The sequence below is a fragment of the Mauremys mutica genome, chromosome 17 (assembly GCF_020497125.1).
Source record: "Mauremys mutica isolate MM-2020 ecotype Southern chromosome 17, ASM2049712v1, whole genome shotgun sequence".
In the NCBI taxonomy this organism is placed as follows: domain Eukaryota; kingdom Metazoa; phylum Chordata; order Testudines; family Geoemydidae; genus Mauremys; species Mauremys mutica.
In genome coordinates this window covers 13,664,454-13,689,099 of record NC_059088.1, presented here as the reverse complement: position 1 = coordinate 13,689,099, position 24,646 = coordinate 13,664,454, and the positions used below count along the sequence as shown (strand labels likewise).

The 24,646-nt window shown below is 54.0% G+C and overlaps 1 protein-coding gene across 1 annotated transcript; it reads right to left on the bottom strand.

Moving 5' to 3' along the window:
• Positions 1-399: 399 nt before the first annotated feature.
• Positions 400-21,657, bottom strand: LOC123351758 (sialoadhesin-like). Its single transcript, XM_044991361.1, has 6 exons — positions 21,561-21,657; positions 7,028-7,096; positions 5,722-6,075; positions 4,017-4,280; positions 3,347-3,628; positions 400-1,607 (listed from the first exon to the last, which is right to left on the bottom strand). Exons 2-6 carry the CDS (start codon positions 7,065-7,067, stop codon positions 1,201-1,203), a joined length of 1,347 nt encoding a protein of 448 aa, XP_044847296.1. The 5' UTR covers positions 7,068-7,096; positions 21,561-21,657; the 3' UTR covers positions 400-1,200.
• Positions 21,658-24,646: the final 2,989 nt, after the last annotated feature.

Below are 24,646 nucleotides of genomic sequence, written 5' to 3'. Positions count from 1 at the left end.
TAATAGGTATATCCACACAGTACATGAAAAGATGGGAGTTGCCCTACCAAGTGGGGGTCAGTGCTAACGAACCAATTCAATTAAGTTGGAAGTGGGCTATCCTCAACAGTAGAATACCGAGGGATGGGTCACTACAAAAACTAATTTACCTACTGGTACTCACACCTTCTTGTCAACTGTTTGAAATGGACGTCCCTGATTACATTGGCCTCATTACCACTACAAAAGTGATTTTTCCTCCCCTGGTATTCTACTGTTGAGAATAGCCCACTTCAACTGTAATTGAATTGTCTTTGTGTGTATTTATAGCTGCCTACTCTATTTTTCGCTCCAGGCATCTGATGAAGTGGATTTTAGCCCACGAAAGCTTATGCCCAAATAAATGTGTTAGTCTCCAAGGTGCCACAAGGACTCCTCGTTGTTTCTGCAAGAGAGACTGATTTCCGCATGCTGCTAAAAACCAACCAACTAACAGAAACCAGTGGGTGAAGATATGATCGATACCAACGGAATTCAGACACAATTTTTACCACTAAAAGAATAAAACAAATCTTGCTTGAGCCAGGTACAAACACACTGTAACTCCTGTTATCACAGAACGCGTCTCTGACCTGACTTGGGCTGGTGCATTTCCCAAGGTTTGGAGCGAGGGAGAGAAACATGGAGAGGAAAGAGAAGCTCACAGAAATATTTAGCAATTTCCCCAGTAGGCGACTGTTGATACATTGATGAGATTTAGTGTTTTCCAGCCAATTCCCGCAGCCTGTAATTTTTCACACCCGAACCCCCCCACAACAAAGCACATTTTACCTGATCCCACTGTTCTGCCGGGGGGTCCTGCAGGGCCCCAGTCCCACTATCGGGCTCCACCTGAGAGCCCCTCACGCCTGGTGCATTACGCTGGCTGCAGGGTCAGTCTCAGCAGCTCTTCAGCACAGGCCAAGGGTTAGACAGAGTGATGGGGACTGAGGCCTGACAACACAGCCCAGGAGTGTGACCCACAAGTCCCCCTTGCTCTAACCACTATCCCCAACTTCCCCTAGAGCTGGGGAGAGAACCCAGGAGTCCTGGATCCCAGCTCTAACCACTTGGATTTCAGAACGAGGCAGAGATGGGGTCTGTGTGTGTCCCTGCTGCCCCCTGCTGGAGGGGATGAGCCCTGCTCTCTGTGTGCGCACACACATGGTGCCCTCTCTGAGGTTAACCAACGTCCCTGCTTGAACAGGGGGTGCTGGACAGAACCTGGTTACCAGAGATACTGAGCCACTGTCCTGGCTGACCCATCCATACGTCGCTCCTGCCATTGCCTGCTGTGTAGAACCAAAAGCGGTAGGTGCCCCGATCGCTGGGGTGCAGCCTCGCCACCCGCAGGGAGCAGTTGTGCTGCAGGTCCCCCAGGTAGCGGACGCGCCCCTTGAAGTCAGCGTGGAAACGAGCTTTGTCCGAGCGATACACGGTTTGATCCCAGTCCCGTGTCCAGCTCACGGCCTTGATGTTCCACCCTGCGGGGTAGGTGAAGGAGCAGGGGATGGTCACGCAGGAGCCGACCCATCCAGCAAGGGGCCCTGGAGCGAGTGTCACTTTCCACTCCTGGGCGTAGGCACCTGCTGGGGACAGGAATTGGGGATCAGACTGGCGCCCGGCCCCAGCGAGTTGGGGAACCCGCCCCACAGGCTGGGCTGCCGCACAGATCCTGCCAGGAGAGGCCACCATCAGCTCAGCCCCCAAACACAATTTGGGACGTTGTGTTGAGGGGCTGTCTGAGCCCCCCGCCCTCTCCCGGCCTGGGGGTGACAATGAGCCTGGCCAGTGCTCCCCTGTGAAATGGGGAAGGGGAGTTTGGAGATGCCTCCCCCAACATCAGCCTGTCCCCTGTCCAGCAATTAATCACCCCAGCCCCCAAATCACTCCTGTTCCCCCGAGTTCCCCCATCAGTCCAGACCAACACCCTTGTTCCCCACATCTACTCAGACCCGCCTTCAGTCTAGTCCGTCCTCTGCATCCCATTAGTTCACTCCCCCAGAGTTCAGTCCCCCTAAATCTCACAATCAGCCTCCCCGAGACCTGTGACAAAGGCAGTGATGGGCACAGGGAAGGATGATCCCTAGAATCTAAGGCCAGAAGGACCAGTTGGGTGACACAGGCCCCAGGACTCCCCTGAATTCATTCCCATTTGAACGAGAGCAGATCCTTTAGCAAAACCTCCCAGGGTGATTTAAACATCCCCCAGGACGGAGAATCTACCACGTTCCCAGATCGTTGTTTCAATGGCAAATTCTCCTCCCTGATCAACATTTGCACCTTATTGCCAGGCTGAATTTGTCTAGCTTCAGCTTCCAGCCCCTGGGTCTCTGTCTGCTCGGCCGCCGGGCCCATTATCAACGTTCTCTTCTCCGCGTAGGATCTGCCAGACGGGGCTCACGTCCCCCCTTCCCCTTCCCCTGGTTCAGCTAAACACACGGAGTCCTGGAGTCTCTCACCCCAGGGCAGGTTTTCCTGCCTCTGACTCCATCTCCTGGCTCGTCTCTGACCCCTCCCCAGCTGATCAGCACCTCCTGGGAGTGCAGGCCCCACAACAGGGCACAGGACCCCGGCCGCGGTCGCACCAGGGCCAGATCCAGGGGGAAAATCCCCTCTCTGCTCGATTCCAGATTGCCCTGTTCATGCACCCCGGGATCGCACTAGCCCTGCTGGCCACCGCGGTGCTGGGAGCTCCTGGTGAGCTCGTGATCCACCGTGATCGCCACGACGACCCTCCCGCGCTGAGCCTACGGCACAAAGGCGCAACCCCAGCCCCTCCCCCACCCCGGAGGTCTCTTTTAACACGTCCCGGCACTTACACCCCACAGTGATGGTGAGTGGGGGAGGTGGGGGGGCAGAGATTGTCCCAGAGGGGCCTGGGAACACAAGGGAGAGGGAGGGGCAGGGCCTGGCACAGAGGCAGCTGGACACCCAGGAAGGTGGGAGGGGACAGGGCCAGCTCAGTGTGGAATGGGGCCCCAGGTCAGGTGGGGGGATGGGCAGTGGCCTGAAGGGGGCTGGGGGCCCAGGGCAGGTGTGGGGGGGACACAAACTGACTTTGTTGCTGCTGGGCCCAGCCATGGGAGCGATGGGGGGAGGCAGCCCCAGCCCAGAGGAGCAGCACTGGGGTTGACCAAACCTGTTTATTAAGAGGCAGGGGTGGAATATAAGGCTGGGACTCATGGGGGGGGGCAAAGCAGGTGGACGAGGTGGGTGGGACGAAGCAGGGGGGATGAGGTGGGGGCAGGTGGGGCTGCTCCAGGAGGCCGTGTGGGGCGTATCGGGGCTGCGAGGGAGGAGGCTCTCGCCAGCCCTCGCGGCTTACGCTGAACTTCGACCGATTCCCTCGCAGAGAGGCTCAGACACCCGCAGCCGGGGCCGGAGACCCAGACCCCGCACGCGTAGCTCCCTCCGTCAGAGACGGCTGCCTTGTCAACACGTAAATCCTGCCTGGCTTCTGGCATCCACACGTCCCCGCGGGACCAGACGTACCCGGCGACGGGCCACAGGGCAGCAGCCCGGCAGCGGAGAGTAAAACCGTCGCCTTCCCTCAGCGCTGCCTTCCCTGCCGGCCACGAAACCTCGACCCTGGGCACGTTGGGGACGACTGAGGGTGAAAGTCAGGTGAGAGTTCGTCAGCGAAGCCCTGGGACTGAACGAAGGGGCAGGACCCTCCCCATCCAGTCCCACGGGGCAAGAATAGTTGCTGGAGCCAGATGACAGAATAGAACCCAGGAATCCTGATTCCAGACCCCGCTGCTCTCACCCACAGACCCACTCTCCTCCCAGAGTTGCGAAAAAACCCAGGAGTCCTAGCACCGAGTCTCACCCACTTTAACCCCTAGACCACCCGCACCCAAGAACTGGGGATAGAATAGAATCCTGACTCCCTGCTCTAACCACTAGTCCCTGCTCCCCTGCTAGGGATAGAACCCAGGCGTCCTGGCTCCCAGCCCCCCTGCTCTACCCATGCCATGTCTAGCAGCAGAGCTCACCTGTCCCCAGGGGCTGGGAATGGGCACAGTCACACGCATCCCTGTATCCATCCACCTGGCATCTCAGCGCCATGCCGGGGTCCAGCTGGGATGGGGATATTCGCAGCTCGGTTGTCCCAGCCCTGTCCAGGGTTTGCTGTGGGCTTCGCCGCGCGCCATCTCGGTCATACCAGGAGGGGTGATAGCGGCAGGCGGCCCCGACGGAGCAGGTGAGGGAGGGTCCCGGTTCCGGTTGGCGCCCCAGGGAGGGCTGGCACGGATCATCTGTGAGGAGAGGAGGGGTCAGGAGCCACTGAACCCTGCTGGGCCCTGGGGCTGGCACCTCCCAGGGGCCGCGGCCTGGCTGCAAAGCGGGGAGCAGCCCCCAGGGGTGGGCGCGGCCCAGCCTGGGAGCACGGCTGCCCGGGGCAATGAGGGCTCGTGGCAATGGGGGAGAGCAGCAAAAGTTGGCCTGAGACACGGGGAGCGCTGGGTCTGCCCGGAGGGGGGCAGCCGCCAGTGGGGGGCACCACACATCGTGCCTCAGACCAGAGCCCTAAGTGGGACTGTTCTGAATTCTGTCCCGTTCCTGTTATTCAAGTGCCCGGCTTTGGTTTTTGCATTTTCATCCCCCTCCCAGCTACAAAAACCTTCGATCCCACAAATCCCGCAAGAGAGACAGATTCCCCCACGCTGCTAAAAACCAACCAACCAACAGACAGAAACCGGTGGGTGAAGATATGATCGATACCAACGGAATTCAGACCCATTTTTTACCACTAAAAGAAGAAAACAAATCTTGCTTGAGCCAGGTACAAACACACTGTAACTCCTGTTATCACAGAACGCGTCTCTGACCTGCCTTGGGCCGGTGCATTTCCCCAGGTTTGGAGCGAGGGAGATAAATATGGAGAGGAAAGAGAAGCTCACTCAAAATATTTAGCAATTTCCCCAGTAGGCGACTGTTGATACATTTATCAGAGGGGTAGCCGTGTTAGTCTGGATCTGTAAAAGCAACAAAGAATCCTGTGGCACCTTATAGACTAACAGACGTTTTGCAGCATGAGCTTTCGTGGGTGAATACCCACTTCTTCGGATGCTGCATCCGAAGAAGTGGGTATTCACCCACGAAAGCTCATGCTGCAAAATGTCTGTTAGTCTATAAGGTGCCACAGGATTCTTTGTTGCTTTTGTTGATACATTTATGAGATTTAGTGTTTTCCAGCCAATTACCGCAGCCTGGGTTTCGTTCACACCCGAACCCACCCCCAACAAAGCACATTTTACCCGCTCCCGCTGTTCTGCCGGGGGGTGCTGCAGGGTCCCAGTTCCACTATCGGACTCCCCCTGAGAGCCCCTCACGCCTGCTGCATTACGCTGGCTGCAGGGTCAGTCTCAGCGGCTCTTCAGCACAGGCCAAGGGTTAGACAGAGTGACGGGGACACGGGTCTGACAACACAGCCCAGGAGTCTGACCCACAGTCCCCCCCTGCTCTAACCACTATCCTCGACTTCCCCTAGAGCTGGGGAGAGAACCCAGGAGTCCTGACTCCCAGCTCTAACCACTTGGATTTCAGAGCAAGGTAGAAAGGGGGTGTGTGTCCCTGCTGCCCCCTGCTGGAGGGGACAAGTCCTGCTCTGTGTCTGCGCACTCGTGTGTAGTGTCCTATCTGAGGTAATCCAAGGTCCCTGTGTTGAACTGGGGCTGCTGGACGGAACCTGATTACCAAAGACACGGAGTCGCTGTCCTGGCTCACTCATCCATGCGTCATTCTTGCCATCGCCGACTGTCTCAAACCGGAAGCGGTAGGTGCCCTGATCCTTGGGGCGCAGCTCGTCCAGATGCAGGGAGCAGTTGTGCTGCAGGTCCCCCAGATAGCGGACACGCCCCTTGAAGGCAGTGTGGACACGAGCCTCGTCTGAGTGATACACGGTTTGAACCCTGTCCCGTGTCCAGCTCACGGCACTCACCGTCCACCCTGCGGGGTAGGTGAAGGAGCAGGGGATGGTCACGCAGGAGCCGGCCCATCCATCAAGGGGCCCTGGTGCGAGTGTCACACCCCAGTCCTGGGCGTAGGCACCTGCTGGGGACAGGAATCAGGGATCAGACCGGCGCCCGGCCCCAGCGAGTTGGGGAACCCGCCCCGCAGGCTGGGCTGCCGCACAGATCCCGCCGGGAGAGGCCACCATCAGCTCAGCCCCCAAACCAGGGGCTTTAAAATCCAAATCCACTCAGCTCAGCTCCCCTGGCCACCCCCTTCAGTCCAGCCCCTCAGTGCACCCCTCAACTCCCTCAATTCAGCCCCCCATATCACCCCGCAGTGCACCCCTCATCCCCTCCCAGTTCAGCCCCCCCTCCATAGCTGGGTCTCTGACCCTTGGGCCAGAGGCCCTGACTGCAGGAGGAGCCCCACTGGGAAGGGGTTAGGCTGGGTGGCCAACTTTGATTGGACAAAGTCCTAAAGGTTTGATCACATGACAGTCTTTAATTACAGATTAATCTTTAATTCCTGGACAATCCAGGACAATCCTGGAGGGTTGGCAATTGTAGGTCAGGTGCTTCCCATGCACAAGGAGCCGGGTGCGGATGCAGGCAGGGCCCAGCAAGGCCGGAGCTGGGCGGACGGGCAGGGCAGGGAGCAGAGCTCTCCAGGCCAGCCCAGGAGACGCCCCGACTCGCCGGGGCAGCGAGAAGCCCGGAGCCAGGACGTGGCACAAGGCAAACGGCAGCCCGGGGGCCGAGAGCGGCTGAGGCCCTCGCTGCTCAGCCCAGGGTGGCCAGGGCTAGACCAGGCTGACTCTGCCCTGAGAACCAGGCGTGTTCTCCACCGGGGTGAAACCAGCAGCGAGGACCCGGCCGCTCGGGGTCAGGGTCAAGGCCAGACGCCCCCTAGGCTTGAACTGGAGCCGCTGGCGCGAGTGGCTGGGACTTCCCTGCGTTGGGACCCGGTTCCAAGCCCCCTCCTGGCAGTGTAGACGCACTCCCAGGGCTGGGAAACGGTCCCCACCGGCCCTCTGGTGTGAATTACTCACCGCTCAGAAGGCAAAAGGCAGCAACCAGCACCCAGGCCATCTCCGTCCAGCACAGAGCGCTCAGCCGGCCTGGGGAGGACAGGGGCCGGGAATGAGTCACCTGCAGCATTTCTGGGTGACAGCTTGTCTGCGCCGGGCGATGGCGTCCGGCCGCGGGATCGGCTGCGTCACCAGATATTTTACTCCTAGAGCCCTTCGTAAAAGAATTTCCTACCCAGAAGGGAGTAAAGCCCAGAGACTGGCCCGACGGAGCAAGGATTGCTTGCATTTTTATCCCTGTGTGCTTTGTGGGCCATGTGTGCAGAGCTCATGGCCTCAGGGGTGAAATGCAGCCACCTCTAGAGAGGGGCATGTGGCTGTTTGGCAGCTCACAGCAATGCAGAGGGCAGATTCAGGGCAGGACCGAAGGACTGTTCCTATGTGGAGCTGACATGTGCAGGGAGAGTCAGGGAGGTGAAATGGAACAAATCAATTTGGGGTGTGACAGGGATCCCAAGGGGGCATCCTGACCCCTTGAGATAGAGCCATGTGGGGAAGGGTATCACAGGCCCAAGGGGCAGGGTCGGGGTTCAGCGTCTCAGCTGGGAACAGCAAAGCCCCAGAAGCAGAGATCAGCCCTGACTGCGAGGGGAGAGCGCCCTACAGAGCCCCCCGGCCCATCCTGCAGCTCCGCACCCCCAGCGCTTCCTCTGCTGCTTCCTCTCCGATAGCTGGATTGTTTATCAGGTCCCCTCTCTGTGCGTATCTGTGACCACAGCCTGGGCAGAGCCAGTGTCTGATGTTACCCAAGTGCTCTGAGAACGTTCTACTCCTAGATCTGTCATGGACCCACCATACAATAGCGGGTCAGTCACTGCTCCTCCCTGTGCCTCAGTTTTCTCTCCCACCTATTGTCTATTTTAATTGTAATTTCTATGGGGCAGGGACTGACTCTGGCTGTGTCTGGGCAGTGCCTGGCACGACATGGCCCAGATCTCAGCTGGGGCCCCTCCCATAAGAAACTCTCACCGTTTAATCTCCTTTCAGTGATGTAGAGATGCGAAGAATCATTCTCCCCAAATCTGGCTTTTTGCCCCAAAACAAGGAGAAGCGGCTCTTACCTGGGCCCTGGGCCTGGGTTAGCAGCTGGGACTCCGGTCTGATCCCACCGCTGACACTAACGGGAGAGCAGGGAGGTTGGGGGCAGGTATCGAGGAATCATATTTATCTACATGTGTGGCAGGAGCCCCAGGCGCTGTGAGTGGCTGGTGGCTCAGGGGAGGGAAGGGAACCGAGATCGTATGTTGCCTTTAAAGGCTACGAACACACTTCCTGGTTTGATAGCAATAGTATCTAGTGGTTACAATGACTGAGAATCAGGACTTCTGGTTTTTATCTGCAGCTGGGGGAGGGGTATAGGGTCTAGTGGTTAGAGCAGGGGGCTGAGTGTCAGGACTTGGGGGTTCTGGCTCCACGCACCATTTTTCCCCTGGGAGCCTTTCACCTTGTTGTCTGTCTGCAGCAGAGAAACTTCCCCTCTCTCTGGAAATTGCAAAAGTTCAGCCCCAGTGCTGGTTACAATGGGGTGTGTGTGTGGTGGTGCCTGTTCCTTTTAACCCCCCATCCAGCCCCAGAGACTCCCCAGCCACAGGCCAAGAAGCAATGGCCTTAAACTGCTGCAAGGGAGGTTTAGGTTGGACATTAGGAAAAAGTTCCTAACTGTCAGGGTCAGGGCCGGCTCTACATATTCGGCCGCCCCAAGCAGCGGACCTCCCGCGGGCTTGACTGGTGAGGGTTCTGTTGTGTATTTGGTTGTCATGGGTTTTGTTACTATGGCAACTGAGTTAGACTATTAAGGGATAGCTCAGCCGGTTTCAACCGGCTGAGTGAGCTCTCTGTCTCTGTAAATAAAATGGAGGTTTTGGTTAGCTGTCTGCTCTCTGGCTTCAAGTGATTTCTTCCTAAACCGGCTGCCCCAAGGATATAACACTGGCGACGAGGGTGGGATCCTGGTGCTGCTCCAGTAACAGAAGGAAGTAGAAGTCAAGGTAAAGACCAAACAAAGAAAAAAAGCTGCTTGTTTGCACTGACTGTGAAAGTAAAACTAAAAATCATGGCTACTCTGACCAGGCCCCTGGAGCCTTTTGATGAGAATACAGAGCAGTGGCATGTGTATACTGAGCGTTTTGAGCTTTTTGGTATTGCAAATGACATTACAGAAGCGAAGAAGGTGCCAATATTCTTAACTGTTGTAGGGGCTAAAACCTACTCTCTGCTACGCAGCTTACTACACCCTGTTAAGCCTGAGACTAAATCTTACAGTGACATTGTGGAAATCCTGGGGTCTCATTTCTCCCCAAAACCACTGGTAATTGCTGAAAGATATAGGTTCCACAAAAGAGACCAAAAGGAAGATGAAACAGTTGTACAATTTGTAGCCATTTTAAAAAAGCTAACAGAACACTGTGAATTTAAAGAGATGTTAAATGATGCCCTGCGTGACAGGTTAGTGTGTGGCCTCTGCAGTGAAGCTATACGGAAGCGCCTACTGACAGAGGCTCAGCTTACATTACAGAAGGCTGTTGATATTGCTGTCTCCATGGAACTGGCTACAAGGGAGGCACAATACATCGGTGCATCCCCTAGGGTGCAAAAAGTGTCACAAGAACTGACCCACAAAACGGTGCAGAGTCAAGAATGTTACCGCTGTGGTAAGCTGGGTCACCAGGCATCAGAATGCTGGTGTAAGGACCTGGTGTGTCGACACTGTGGCAAAAAGGGACACATTGAGTGTGCCTGTAAACAAAAGAAAAAGAGGCCTGTGGTCTGGCCGACAAAAAGAGGAACCTTGCATACCCTAGAGCAGACCCAGGATGATCAAGGTGACACCTCCTCACAAGAGGAAGTGCCACTGCATGTTTTGTCTTTGGCAGCGGGCTCACATGAATACTGGGTAACCCCCTTATTGGAGGGCAAACCTATACGCATGGAACTAGACACCGGTGCAGCTGTCTCGCTGGTTCCTGAGACTGTGTATAAGGAAAAGCTACAGCATCTTCCGCTTAAGGCAACAAAAACTGTTCTGAAGACGTATACAGGTGAAGCTGTGCCCATGTTGGGCACTATTGATGTTAAGGTGGAGCTCAATGGACAGGCGGCTAAATTGCCACTGTTTGTGGTGAGAGGTGACTACCCAGCCTTAATGGGTAGGTCTTGGCTTGGGAAGATTCAGCTGAACTGGGCAGAAGTGCACCGGATGACTAAAGAAGAAACCAGTCTAACCCCTATACTAAGGAAACATGCTGCTGTTGTTGGAGATGATTTGGGAAGTATGAAGGGAATCACTGTGACATTGAACATTAAACCTGGCAGTCCACCAAAATATCTGAAAGCCCGAACTGTGCCATATGCCATCAGGCCAAAAGTTGAAGCAGACCTGGAGCGCCTGGTCACCAATGGAGTCCTAATACCAGTTACCCATAGCTCATGGGCCACTCCTATCGTTCCAATAGTAAAGAAAGATGGCTCTCTCCGGATTTGCGGTGATTTTAAAGTCACTGTCAACCCAGTGTTGTGTGCAGAGCTTCCCTGCATCGATGACCTCTTCGCAGGCCTGGCTGGGGGACAAAAGTTCAGTAAGATTGATCTGAGTCAAGCATATTTACAGATGCACGTCGATGAAAAGTCCCAAGAGCTGTTGACTATTGTGACTCATAAGGGGCTTTATCGATACTGTCGCCTACCCTTCGGAATCACATCGGCTCCCGCCCTGTTCCAGAGGGCTATGGACCAGATCTTGTGTGGCTTGTCAGGAGTTCAGTGCTATCTGGATGATATCCTGGTCACTGGAAGAAATGAAGAGGATCACTTAAAGAATTTAGAGGCTACCCTACAAAGACTAGAAGAGTATGGCCTACGAGTTCGCAAAGACAAGTGTGAATTCTTCAAGCCCTCTGTTGAATATTTGGGACACATCATCGATTCTGCAGGTCTTCATAAGGCCCCTGCAAAAGTTAAAGCTATTGTGGAGGCTCCCCCACCTCGAAATGTAAGCCAGCTGCGCTCATTTCTAGGACTACTGAACTATTATGGGAAGTTCATCTCACAGTTAGCCACACTGCTAAAACCACTTCATGAGCTCCTTGGGCAGAACAAGGCCTGGAAGTGGACTGAAGCCTGTGATGTTGCATTTAACAAAGCTAAGGATGCATTGTTAAATTCTGAAGTTCTAACGCACTTTGATCCGTCCTTACCCTTGCAATTGGCCTGCCATGCTTCCCCTTATGGAGTGGGAGCGGTCGTGTCACACATTATGCCTTCGGGAGAAGAAAGACGTATTGCTTTTGCTTCACGCACTCTAAGCAAAGCAGAAACTAACTACGCCCAAATCGAACGTGAGGCATTAGGAATTGTTTTTGGAATTAGGAAGTTTCATCAGTACCTATTTGGGCGAAAGTTTACTCTTCTTACAGACCATCGACCTCTGACATCAATTTTTGGACCCTACACAGGCATTCCCCCATTAGCTGCTAGTCGTATGCAATGTTGGGCATTGATACTTTCTGCACACACATATGAAATCAAATATCGGAAATCCACTCTGCACGGCAATGCAGATGGCCTCTCAAGGTTGCCTTTACCGGTCAAACATCAAGATAGTGCCCAAAAGGAAATCTTCTACTTTGAACAGGTAGAGAATACACCCATCACTGCTACTCAGATAAAGAAGGCAACCCGCGTTGACCCAGTATTATCCCAAGTTATGGACCTGGTGATGCATGGAAAATCTCGACAAACCTCTTCGGTCTCACCCGACCTTGTTCCCTACATGTCCAGGCGGACGGAGTTATCGGTCCAATCTGGTTGTTTGTTGTGGGGGAGGCGTGTCATTATTCCACCACGCCTGAGATCACAGATGTTAGAACAGCTACATTCCGGTCACTGTGGAATAGTGCACATGAAGGAAATTGCACGAAGCTATTTTTGGTGGCCTAGATTGGACAGTGCTATTGAAGAGAAGGCAAAAGCTTGTATGTCATGTCAGGGTGTAAGAAATGCACCCCAGTGGGCACCCCTACACCCATGGGACTGGCCTGAAAACCCGTGGCAACGTATTCACGTTGACTTTGCTGGCCCCCTTGAAGGAAGCATGTTCTTGGTGGCAGTAGATGCCCATTCTAAATGGCCAGAAGTCTCTATAATGCAGTCCACTACTGCAGAGAGTACTATCCAAAAACTACGAGGACTCTTTAGTCGTTTTGGTCTGCCACAACAACTTGTGAGCGACAACGGACCGCAGTTCGTCTCTCAGGAGTTTCAAAATTTTATGAAGGCAAATGGGATACACCACATCACGTCAGCACCATATCATCCGTCCACCAACGGATTAGCTGAAAGATTTGTGCAGACAATGAAAAACGCTTTGAAATCAGCAAAGGGACAACACTCCATTCAAAAGCGTCTGGATACCTTCTTACTTTCCTATAGAAACACACCTCATGCTACGACCCAGGCTTCCCCAGCCTTTCTAATGATGGGACGACAGCTGCACACTTGCTTTGATCTGCTGAAACCTTCTGAACCCAGACAAACTGTGCAACATCAGCAGCAATATCAAGTCATCAGATGGGCACCCAGAGCAAAAGACCGAACCTTTAGCCCAGGACAGCCAGTTTTGGCTCGGAATTATACTTCCAGAGCTAAATGGGTCCCGGCCACAGTCATCACTCAAACAGGACCTGTTTCCTATACAGTCCAGACTGCAGAGAATCTTACCTGGCGGCGACATGTAGATCAGCTGTTGCCAGGTCATGCCAGTCTACAGGACCCATCTGCAGTTGAGGGGTCTGACTTCACCCCTCCTGGTGAGACACCGAATCATGAGTCACCTGTTCCTGACTGTTCTCCTCCATTACTGCCAGCAGCTGAGATACCCCTTTGCCCAGCACGAGCTGATACCACCTCCTCACCTATTCGTGCTGTGGACCCTGAGCCCCTAGTACTTTCGGGTGCAACAACACCAGAAGTTCGCCGTAATCCACCTAGAGACAGAAGGCCTCCTCATCGGCTGGATCTTTAGTTAGGGCGAACCCACGGTTATGGGGCAAAATAATCCCCAGGGTTTAGCCGGGAATGGAGGCAGTCTACCCTCCTTCTCTAGTACCAGGGCTGGACACCTTGTCCAAGAGGACGTGAGATTGTATAAAAGACCCTTGGGTCCTGATTCCATCATCTCAGAGCTGCTTAGAGTTCATCAGGGGAAGTTCGAATCACAAGATTGAGGTCCCAGTTATGCTGGTACACGCTGAATAGGGTGAGCAGATGTCCTGATTTTATAGGGACAGTCCTGATTTTGGGGGCTTTTTCTTATATAGGCTCCTATTGCCCCCCACCTCCTCTCCTGATTTTTCACATTTGCTGTCTGGTCACCCTAGCCCTGAGTGTGATATTTGGGTTTTAGATCGGAACCACGTGCTTGTTAAAATTTAATTTTGATATTGGAGAGTTTAAGGGTTAAAAATCAGTTATAGTGAGTGACCCCTGATCAAGATCCTCACAGAAAAGCCTGGAAGAATTGTGCTTACAGAGAGGGAAGTGAAAAATCTATTAATTGCCAGGGACAAGGAAGCAGACCCAGTGACAATGCCTGCAGTGAGAAACCAGCAGCTAGGACTTGAACAAAAGCAAAAAATAGCTGATATGGCAGGAGAAGCTGCTGAGAGAGAACGCCTGGGTTTGAACATAAACAGAGAATTGCAGATAGTCGATTGCAGGAACTAGAAGCTAAGGCAAAAGTGGACAGACTTAAGCTCCAACTCAAGAGAATAAAGGCACAACAGGAACTGTATCATCCTGTAAAACCAGCTCCTCTCGGCACCAAAGGTGGGGATCGAATGTCTCCAGTTTGTAACAATGTTGGTCTGTTGTTTGACTCTAAGCAGTTGTCTGTGTGTAACCAACTTTACCGTAACACGGCCACCTTTTACGTAAATGCTTTTACTGTGAGCTCAGGTGAAGGTAACTGATGGGTTTGGTCACAGAGACACCCTTGGGACTGTCACCTGAGGTGCTGAATTTACCTCTGAGCCTGCTTTCCCTGCCAGCCTGGGACTCCAGGACCCTGCCTTGCTGAGCCAGACACTCTAGCCTGCTGCAACACAAACCCAGGTCTGGTCCACACCGCCAAAGCTGTTGTCTTAACTCAAAATAGAGGGGAATAAACACTTCCCTCAATCTGCTGGCAACGGTCCTACTAATGCAGCCCATTAGTAGCCTTCTTGGCAACAAGGGCACATTGCTGACTCATATCCAGCTTCTCATCCACTGTAACCCCCAGGTCCTTTTCTGCAGAACTGCTGCTTAGCCAGTCAGTCCCCTGTAGCAGTGCCTGGGATTCTTCTGTCCTAAGGACTCTGCACTTCTCCTTGTTGAACCTCATCAGATTTCTTTTGGCCCAATCCTCCAATTTGTCTAGGTCACTATCCCTACCCTCCAGCGTATCTACCTCTCCCCCAGTGTAATCTGTGAACTTGCTGAGGGTGCAATCCATCCCATGGTCATTGATAAAGATGTTGAACAAAACCAGCCCCGGGACCGACCCTTGGGGCACTCTGCTTGATATCGGCTGCCAACTAGACATGGAGCCATTGATCACTACCTGCTGAGCCCAACAATCTAGCCAGCTTTCCATCCACATTTTCCCATATCCACAGAGCCAGTTATCCAATCAGGTATGACTTGTCCTTGATGAATCCATGTTGACTGTTCCTGATCACCTTCCTCTCTTCCAAATGCTTCAAAATGGTTTCCTTGAGGAACTGCTCCATGATTTTTCCAGGGACTGAGGTGAGGCTGTTCCCTGGGTTCTCCTTCTTCCCTTTTTTAAAGATAGGCACTAAATTTGCCTTTTTCCAATCATCTGGGACCTCTCGTGATCACCACGAGTTTTCAGAGATAATGGCGAATGACTCTGCAATCACATCAGCAAATTGCCTCAGCATCCTTGGATGCATTAGATCTGCACCCATTGACTTGTGCATGTCCAGCTCTTCTAAATAGTCTTTAACCTGTTCCTTCACCACTGAGGGCTCCTCCCCTCCTCCCCATACTGTGTTGCCCAGGACAGCAGGCTGGGAGCTGACCATGTCTGTGAAGACCGACAGTTGCCCCATTACCCAGAGAGACGTTCTCAGAGCAGTTGGGTAACATCAGACACTGGCTCTGCCCAGGCTGTGGTCACAGATACGCACAGAGAGGGGACCTGATAAACAATCCAGTTATCAGAGAGGAAGCAGCAGAGGAAGCGCTAGGGGGTGCGGAGCTGCAAGACGGGCCAGGGGGGCTAAGCAGGGGGCGTTCTCCCCTCTCAGTCAGGGCTGGCCCCGATGCCCCAGGGTGGCGCTAGTGGGGGCTGTGCTGAAAGGAGGGGGGCTCCGTAGGGGGCTCTCCCCTCGCCATCAGGGCTGATCTCTGCTTATGGGGCTTTGCTGTTCCCAGCTGAGACACTGAACCCTGCCCCTTCCCCTTGGGCCTGTGATACCCTTCCCCCACATGGCTCTCTCCCAAGGGGTCAGGACGTCCTGCTGGGGTCCCTGATGCACCCCAACAGTTTGTTCCCTTCCCCCTCCCTGAATCTCCCCACCTGTGTCAGCTGCACACAGGAACCTTCCTCCGATCCTGCCCTGAAACCATCGTCTGCGTTGCTGTGAGCTGTCAAACAGCCACGCACCCCTCCCCAGAGGTGGTTGCATTGCACCACCGAGGGATGAGCCTTGCATACATGGCCCCCATCGGGCCAGTATCCAAGCTATACTCCCTTCTGGCTAGGAAATTATTTTATGATAAGCCCTAGGTGTAAAATACCTGGTTATGCAGCCGATCCCATGGCCGGACGCCATCGCCCGGCGCAGACGAGCTGTCACCGTTGTGGTTGCCATCCTGCTCCTCGTCCTTGTTAACGTGGGGGTTTGTTAACTGCTCGTGAGAGGCCAGAGGCAGGCAGGAGCCGAGGAGGCTGCGGAGGGTATGAGCTGGGCTGTGTGGTTGGGAACAGGGATGGGGCTGGTGCAGGGGGTGGGTGATTTGGGGGTGGGCTGGGGAGACACATGGGGAAATAGGGGGATGACGGGAGACACTTGGGATAATTTGGGGGGTTGGGACCAGTGGTTTGGCAGGAGACCCTATGGGTTATTTGGGGGGGCAGAGGCTGATAGTTTGGGGGGCTGGTGGGAGACACTTGGGAGATCACAGGGCCGCGGGGCTGCTGAGACATGTGGGGTGATTTGTGGGGTGCTGGTGGGAGATGGGGGAAATGCAGGTGGTGACGGATGGTGGTTTGGGTTGGTTGAGGGGAGACACTGGGGGGAATGCAGGGGGCAGCCAATGATTTTAGTTGATGCGCTGGCCTGGGCCCAGCCCGCAGCCCCGCAGTGCTGAGGAACCCGCAGCCCAGGCCAGGCCGCCCCTCGCTGTAATTCTGTCTCTGCCCACGGGGGGGGGGGGGGACGTGGACGCGGGGCCAGGGAAGGCCCCTCTGCATGGAACGGGGCTGAGGTTGCAGGTAGGATTGTCTGTTCCACCCACCCCCGTGCTCAGGGCACCATCGCCCCCTAGTGTCTGTGCCCCAGGCTGAGCGCAGGTCTGGGCTGAGATCTCCTGAGCAATTAGTGACCTTCCTATTCCCCTGTGGCCCAGCGCCCCCTAGTGCCGGGCTGGGGCATTGGGGCCGGTCCTGCCTGCCAGGGGAGAGCCCCTCCCCCACCCTGCTCCCTGCCCATCTCCCCTCCATGCCCGGATCGTGCCCGGCCCTGCTGAGCCAGAGAGAGGAAAGTGAAGGACTCAGACGCTGCTGAACAACCCCCTGCACCTGCAGCGAAAGGGGGAAGTTTGGAGCCGCCCTTCAAGGTGCTCTGGGGCCCAGCCCCCCCTAGCTCACCCCAGGAGGACCCACAGAAATATCACCCCTCCTCACCCCACCCAGTGCCACTTCCCCTTTCGCCCTCCAAAGCCACCGCACTGATTGCTCAGTCCACCCCCACCCCACCCCGGCCAGATTGGCTGCCAGAGCCACGGATGCAGGACACGCTTTAAGGTAATTGCACCTTCTCCTGCCGGTGGGAGTGGGGGCTAGTGGTTAGAGCGGGGGGCTGGGAGCCAGGACTCCTGGGTTCTTTTCCCAGCTCTGTGCAGCCCTGTTGTGCCAAGTGCCATCCAGACACACTGAGAGACCGTCCCCGCCCTCCTGTGCTCCCAGGCTAACCCAGCCCCCTGGGGTGCACTGGGGCGGAGAACCGTGGAGCGCAGGAGAAACATTCTACCAGGGGGCAGCGCACTTCATAGCGAGTGTTGGCAGAGCTCCCCCCTCATCCCCCGCAGCTCCGTGTGTGCCACCCTCCCACTCCCCTGTAGGTCAGGGACTCCCTGAAACCTCTTTCCCCTTAGCAGGGGCTCTCTGTGCCCCCGTTTCCCCTCTGCACCAGGGTCCCCCAAACTAACCCGCAGGCCAGGGGTCCTCTGAGCCCCCCATTCCCGCCTCCCCCATACCAGCTCCTCCCATGCCAGGGACTCAGTCTGTGCCCCCTCCCCACTGGGACACTGGGCAGAGCTGAGCTGGGGGTGGGGTCTGGGCTGGAAGGCGTCAATGGTACCCCCAGCCGGTTCTCAGATCTACCGTCAATTCCAGAGCCAGCTGGAGCTGTGGCTGCTCTGACCAGATGAGGGGAGCTCTGTGTGTCTCCCATTTTCCCACATGTCATTGGTCGATTGTCCCCCACCCCCGATCAATAGGTCTCTGCTCCTGGGGGCTGCAAACTTTCCCTGGCACTTTGCGGCGCTGTGCTGCAGTGGAGGGGCCTAAGCGGGACTGTTTTGAATTCTGTCCCGTTCCTGTTATTCAAGTGCCCGGCTTTGGTTTTTGTATTTTCATCCCCCTCCCAGCCACAAAAACCTTCGATCCCACAAATCCCGCAAGAGAGACAGATTCCCCCACGCTGCTAAACCCAACCGACCGACAGAAAATGGTGGGGGAGGATATGATCGATACCAACAGAATTCAGACCTAATTTTTACCACCAAAAAAATAAAACAAATCTTGCTTGAGCCAGGTACAAACACACTGTAACTCCTGTTATCACAGAACTCGTCTCTGACTGAAGCACGGAACAGGGAAGTGAGTCGTTCATTATTGTACAGCAGGGCCATGGCACGTCTAGGGGAACCCACAGTGCTGGGTCCCAGGCTCTGTTCTAGCCACTAGACCACAGCAACTGGTGCTAGCACTGTAAATATACAGGGTGGTTCCCAAACACGGCGTGAGAGCCAGTTCCTGCCTGACGAGCTCCCGGTGTAAGATACAGGGACCAATCATGGGGGGGCAACATCATCCTGCACCGTTACACGGCTGCCCTGCCCCACCCCAGAGCAGGCTGCATTTCACTGCTGGGTTCCCTAGGGAGGTGGTGGAATCTCCTTCCTTAGAGGTTTTTAAGGTCAGGCTTGACAAAGCCCTGGCTGGGATGGTTTAGTTGGGTTTGGTCCTGCTTTGAGCAGGGGGTTGGACTAGATACCTCCTGAGGTCCCTTCCAACCCTGAGATTCTATGATTCTATGACAGATTGTGAAGGGACCTGACATCATGGGGGGAGAACACATCACATGGAGCTACTGTTCAGAGATGGCACATGGTGTTTGGGGTAGAGCTGGGGGGCTGGGAGTCAGGACTTCTCAGCTCTGGGGGCTAGTGGGTTAAAGGAAAAGTAGTTGGGAGTCAGGGCTCCTGGGTTCTATTCCCAGATCAGCAAAGGGAAATTTATTTTCAGACACACCTGGACCCCAGGGCCGCCTGGGGGGCTGGCAAGTGGGGCAATTTGCCCCAGGGCCCACAGGGGCCCCCACGAGAGTTTTTTGGAGCCCCTGGAGCAGGGTTCTTCACTCGGCCCTGGAGCTTCTTCCGCTCCAGGTCTTCGGTGGCAATTCAGCAGTCGGGGGTCCTTCCACCACGAGACCCACCGCCGAAGTGCCGGGTCTTCAGCAGGGGGGACCCCATGCCGCCGAAGACCCCAGGCCCCCTGAATCCTCTGGACGGCCCTGCCGGACCCTCAGACCCTTCCTGGCCAGTTAGAATCATAGAAGATTAGGGTTGGAAGACACCACAGGAGGTATCTAGTCCAAGCCCCTGCTCAAAGCAGGACCAGCACTAACTAAATCATCCCAGCCAGGGCTTTGTCAAGCCGGGCCTTAAAAACCTCTAAGGAAGGAGATTCCACCACCTCCCTAGGGAACCCATTCCAGTGCTTCACCACCCTCCTAGGGAAATAGTGTTTCCTAATATCCAACCTCCCCCACTGCAACTTGAGACCATTGCTCCTTGTTCTGTCATCTGCCACCACTGAGAACAGCCGAGCTCCATCCCATCATCCAGATCATTGATAAAGATGTTGAACACAACTGGCCCCAAGACAAACCCCTGGGGAACTCTGCTTGATACCGGCGATACCATCTTAAAGAGATACCAGCCATTTTCACTAATATGTTAGACTCAACGTTTTTTGTTCTTCCCTTACCAACCTCTGTTTCCACATGGAATCAGATGTCAAGTCCACTAAGAGATTACAGGACATATCCAGAATATCTAGAGATGAGAGTTTTCCTACCATCCCCTGTATTCTCAAGAGATTAACTGCACAAGTGTCCTCCTGCTCTGCAGATTCAGCTGTTGTCTTCCCTCTGAACCTGAGATACAGACGGTTTACTCAAAGAATCGACATGGACACAGTTCTGTCCCAACACCATTGTCTCCCTGACAAGCTGGTTAAGCTTATGGGGCTGTTTAAACTCCCGAACAATTTTTATTCCATCTGAAATCTCCACCATGGATTCTTTCAAAGCAAATTCAGTGGATTCATTTTCATTTGAAAGACTTGTCCACTAGGCATCAACACATTTTCCCCAGAAGAGAGACTGTTTATTATCAACAATGGCCCATTAAGGGTCAGTGGAAACAATTCCCTTTTCACAGACTTTAAAGGCTTCACTAAGAAATTCCTTTCCCTTTGCCACATCCTGCACTGCAACAGGTTCCTTCTGAGCTTTATTTATGTCCAGAACCAACTTTGGCACAACAGACAAATCCCCAAACTCTTTCTGAGTTTCACATACATCCAGAATCACCTCTGGCCCATCGGGAGGATTTTCACACAACCCCCTTTCAGGTAAACTGCTAGACTTCATAGTCAAATGATGAGAAGCTCTCTTCCCGGTTACGTTTCCACACTGTCAGTGGGTAACGCAGTCAAATCACCTTCATGCTTTCCTTGTGCCCTGGCTATGATATCACCCTGATCAGACAAGGTTGTCATATCTTTACCGAGCAACACACTAGCAACAGGCAAAATAGAAACACCTGAATCACTTGCTCTCTGGCAGCTATTTATGACATCAACTGGATGCAACTTAGCTACAATATCATCATCCCCAGCAGACACAAATTCACAACCACTTCCTTCCTGGGCTTTAGTTGTATCCAGAATCAGCTCTGGGTTAACTGATAAATCTTCAACCATCACAGGCTGACAGGCTTCTTCTGTCTGCTTTACAGACAGAAAAGAGCTGGAGAAACAAACATTCCCCTTTAACAGACACACAGCTTGGGATCTCATTTCCCTTGTCCCAGGACAATTGCTTGGAGATTGGGGTAGCTCCCTTCACAGGCAAGTCATTACCCCCAACAGCCACAGGGACATTTCCTCCACTGTCACAATTCTCCACACTGGTAACAGGTAAGGGGCAGGGATACTCATGTTCCACTGTCCTGGCCTTCCCTAGCTGCTGATTAGACAAAGCCATCAGCTCCCAAGGCTGCCTAGGCTCATCTGAACTTTCTTTGTCTTCCCCTCCCTTAATAGATAAACTGCTGTTTTCCACAAATAGTGTCTTATTACACCAGCTGCTTTAAGCACATCCCCTTTACCTGGGCCAGGCTGACTTCCCCAAACTTTACTAGCCAACAAACCTCTGACAAACCTTTGGAGAAACCCTCCATAGGCAAATCCTTGCCTCTAGCAGACACAGGCTCAGGATTATTTCTTTCCTGTGACTGGTTTCTGTCATCAACTTGACTGAACTAAGTTTTAATATCATCCCCAATCAAAAGATCCTTAGGCAATAACTTCCTTACACCAGCTATAATTTCATGTTTAACACCATTCCAGTCCAGGTGGAGTCTGGCTAACGGAACATGTACAGGAAACTCATAGAGGATCACAATATTCACACTTTGAATAATATTCACACTTTGATTATTGGTAAATAATCTTCCTCTTTGACAAAATCTGTTTTAACACGAGTGATGTTAGAAGCTGTAATTTGCCCTAAACAGCTTTTCCCATCGACGTTTACATTCTCTGCACAAGTTATAGGGTTACCTTCACCTGAGTTCTCAGTAAAAGCATTTACGTAAAAGGTGGCAGTATTGGGGTAAATTTGGTTACACGCAGACAACTGCTTAGAGTCAAACAACATCCCAACCTTGTTACAAGCTGGAGAGATTCGATCCCCACCTTTGCTGTTGAGAGGAGCTGGTTTTTCAGGATGAAACAGTTTCTGATGTTCCTTTACTCTGTTGAGTTGGAGCTTAAGTCTGTCCACTTTTGCCTTAGCTTCTCTTTCCTTCAATCAAATATCTGCCATTCTCTGTTCATGTTCAAACCCAGGCGTTCTCTCTCAGCAGCTTCTCCTTCCATATCAGCTATTTTTTGCTTTTGTTTAAGTCCTAGCCGCTGGTTTCTCACTGCAACATTTCGCTGAGTCTGCTTCCTTATCCCTGGCAATTAACAGATTTTTCACTTCCCTCTCTGTAAGCACAATTCTTCCAGGCTTTTCTGTCGGGATCTTGATCAGGGGTCACTCACTGTAACTGATTTTTAACCCTTAAACTCTCCAATAGCAACATTAAATTTTGACAATGTAAGCCCTTTGGGGTTAGAGCGCATGGCCCCTTTAAATCTTTTTTTTTTTAGGGGGGAGGGGGAGCAGTAAGAGAAAGGAGGGAAACTCACGGTGTGGCTCTGGAGCTTTTGGGGGGAGAAGGGCTGCAGCCCGCAGGCCTTCACAAAGGAAGCAGCAGAGAACTTGCCTGAAGCCGGGGAAGACCAGGGCAGCCGATCGGGGACACCCCAGGACAGGAGCCAGGAGGAGCACTGTCCAGGCCATCGGCCTGAGTCACAAGCTTCCTCTCTGGTCCTTTGTAACAACAAACTCCCTCACCTTGTTAAACCAATAACACCCGGGGACACTGAGCCCCCCTCCCTCTGCATGCAACCCCCTGGAAAACACAGATAAACCAAGAAACCCCCCCCCCCACTTCCTCACACAGTGTGTTTCCTACCCCCGAGTGTTGTGTATTCGGTGTCTGGGGTAACACGTAGGCGCACCCCTCACGGGACAGCGTGCCAGGTGCTGTACAAACAGAGCAAAACCCCACTCCCCTGCCCGCCGAGCAGCCAAGCGAGCCGTGGGGTGTCTGGACAGGAGAAATTGCCCCAGGATTGTCTGCAATCCTGGGGGTGGTTTAATTTGTCGGGTGCTGAACTTCAGCTGCTGCCCAGGGGCTCGGTTTTCAGCGGTTGGGGGGTTTGCTCCAAATCAGGCCTGGAGGTGGCGCCTCGCGGGGCAGCACAAAAATAATCAGTTCCCAGATCCCTGCGGGGAGGTGAGAATCCGGGGCTGGCAGCGGCTCAATGGCGCCCTCTGCTGGGGGGTCCGAGGAGCAAAGGATCTTAGGGTGCGCAAGGTGCGGGATGGGGAGGAAGCCGGGGAATGGGGTCGTGCTGAGATCTAGAGATCCATGGGGCGGCCTCGTGTGGATCCCGTGTGCAGGGCTGATGGAGGAGGGGGCAGGGGGTTCGGGGTTTGGTTTTGTGACGGGGTGAAACCGAGACCAAATTTTTTTTTAAATGAAAAACCCCGGAGAGACACAGACCCAAAGCAGCCAACGGGCCAGTGGGACAGACCCTCCCCCCTCCCCAGCGCTGTGGGAGACCCAGATTCAAGCCCTTGCTCTGTTTGATTCACACTGGGGCAGCGGGGCCAGCCCTGACTGCCAGGGGAGAGCCCCCACCCCACCCCTGCAGCACAGCGCCCCCTAGTGCCCCCGCCCTGCCCCCCACATCACAGCGCCCCCTAGTGCCCCCACCCCGCCCCCTGCAGCACAGCGCCCCCTAGCGCCCCCACCCCACCGCTGCAGCACAGCACCCCAAAGTGAAATTGACGGTAGATCTGAGAACTGGCTGGAGACACCATTGATGCCTTCCAGCCCCACCCGCCCCAGCTCATATCTGCTCAGTGTCCCACAGACTGAGCCCCTGGTATGGGGAGGGCTGGTAGAGGGGAAGTGGGATGTGGGGCCCAGAGGACCCCTGGCATAGGGGGTAGATTGGGGGACCCTGGTACAGAAGGGAAACTTGGGGGCACAGAGTCCCTGCTAGAGGAAAGAGGTTTCGGAGAGTCTCTGCCCCGGTGCACCCCAAGGGCCTGGGTTAGCCTGGGAACACGAGAGGGCGGGGACCATCTCTCACTGTGTCTGGGGGGCATTCGGCACAATGGGGCTGCATGGAGCTGGGAAAAGAACCCAGGAGTCCTGGCTCCCAGCCCCCCCCCCCCGCTCTGACCACTAGCCCCCACTCCCGCCGGCAGGAGAAGGTGCAAATACCTTATAGTGCGTCCTGCAGCCGCGGCTCCGGCAGCCGATCTGGCCGGGGGGAGCTGAGCAATCAGTGCGGCGGCTTTGGAGGGCAAAAAGGGAAGTGGCACCGGGCGTCTGGGGGTGAGATTTCTGTGGGTCCCTGTCATAAGTAGTTAGTTAAGGGTTAAGGTCTACCTGTAAAGGGTTAACACAGACCTGGTGAAACACCTGACCAAAGGACCAATCAGGGAAGAGAATTTGAAAATCCCAGAGAGCGGGAACTTGGGTCTCTGTGTTCTTTGTTCTGTGTTCTTAGCCGTCTGGACCTACACCAGACCAGACGCTTAATCAAGTCTGCTCATTTCTCTGAACTAATTTCTTCTATTCAAGCTAGTGAGTATTAGAAGAACTGGGTAATTGCATATAAGAATCCTGTGTCTGCAATTCTGTGTGTTTGTATTGATTATTCGTAATTTTGCCTGTATTGTTGTACTGAGGAAAAGGGAGAAATTTCTCCAGGGATTAATAAGATTAGACCCTATGAATGTCTATCTTGGATTCATAGAGATTGTGTATTTTTTCTCTTCTTTTTTTTTTATTCTTTTAATAAACTCTTTTAAGTTCAGGACTTGGTTAAGTTCCTTACCTGTGGATTCAGGGGAAGGAAGCTAGGCGCCACTCTGTGGAGACAAGGGTTGTCTCCAAGCAGAGAAAGCAGGGAAGGGAGAGGGAAGGAAAGAAATCTTTCCCCCTCTGTGATTTGATCTGTGCTTCCCCGGGAAAATCTCTGGAAGGAGGAGAGGGAGGGGGGAAGTGGGCTGCTTCCCTGTGTGTAGAGATTCAAGGAGTTTGAATCAAGCTATCTCTCTCCGGAGCAGGCTGGAGAGAGGGAAGAGAAGGGAGGGGGAAGGTTCCTCCTCTGTGGTTTGAATCTGGGTTCCCCAGGGGAAGCTTGGGGGACAG

Coding starts and splice junctions, on each gene's coding strand:
- LOC123351758 (XM_044991361.1), bottom strand. CDS start 7,067: ATGGCCTGGGTGCTGGTTGCTGCCTTTTGCCTTCTGAGCG. Junction 4,281..5,721: donor ACAGCGACTCCGTGTCTTTG/GTAATCAGGTTC, acceptor CTCTCCTCACAG/ATGATCCGTGCCAGCCCTCC. Junction 1,608..3,346: donor GGAATCGGTCGAAGTTCAGC/GTAAGCCGCGAG, acceptor TCCTGTCCCCAG/CAGGTGCCTACGCCCAGGAG.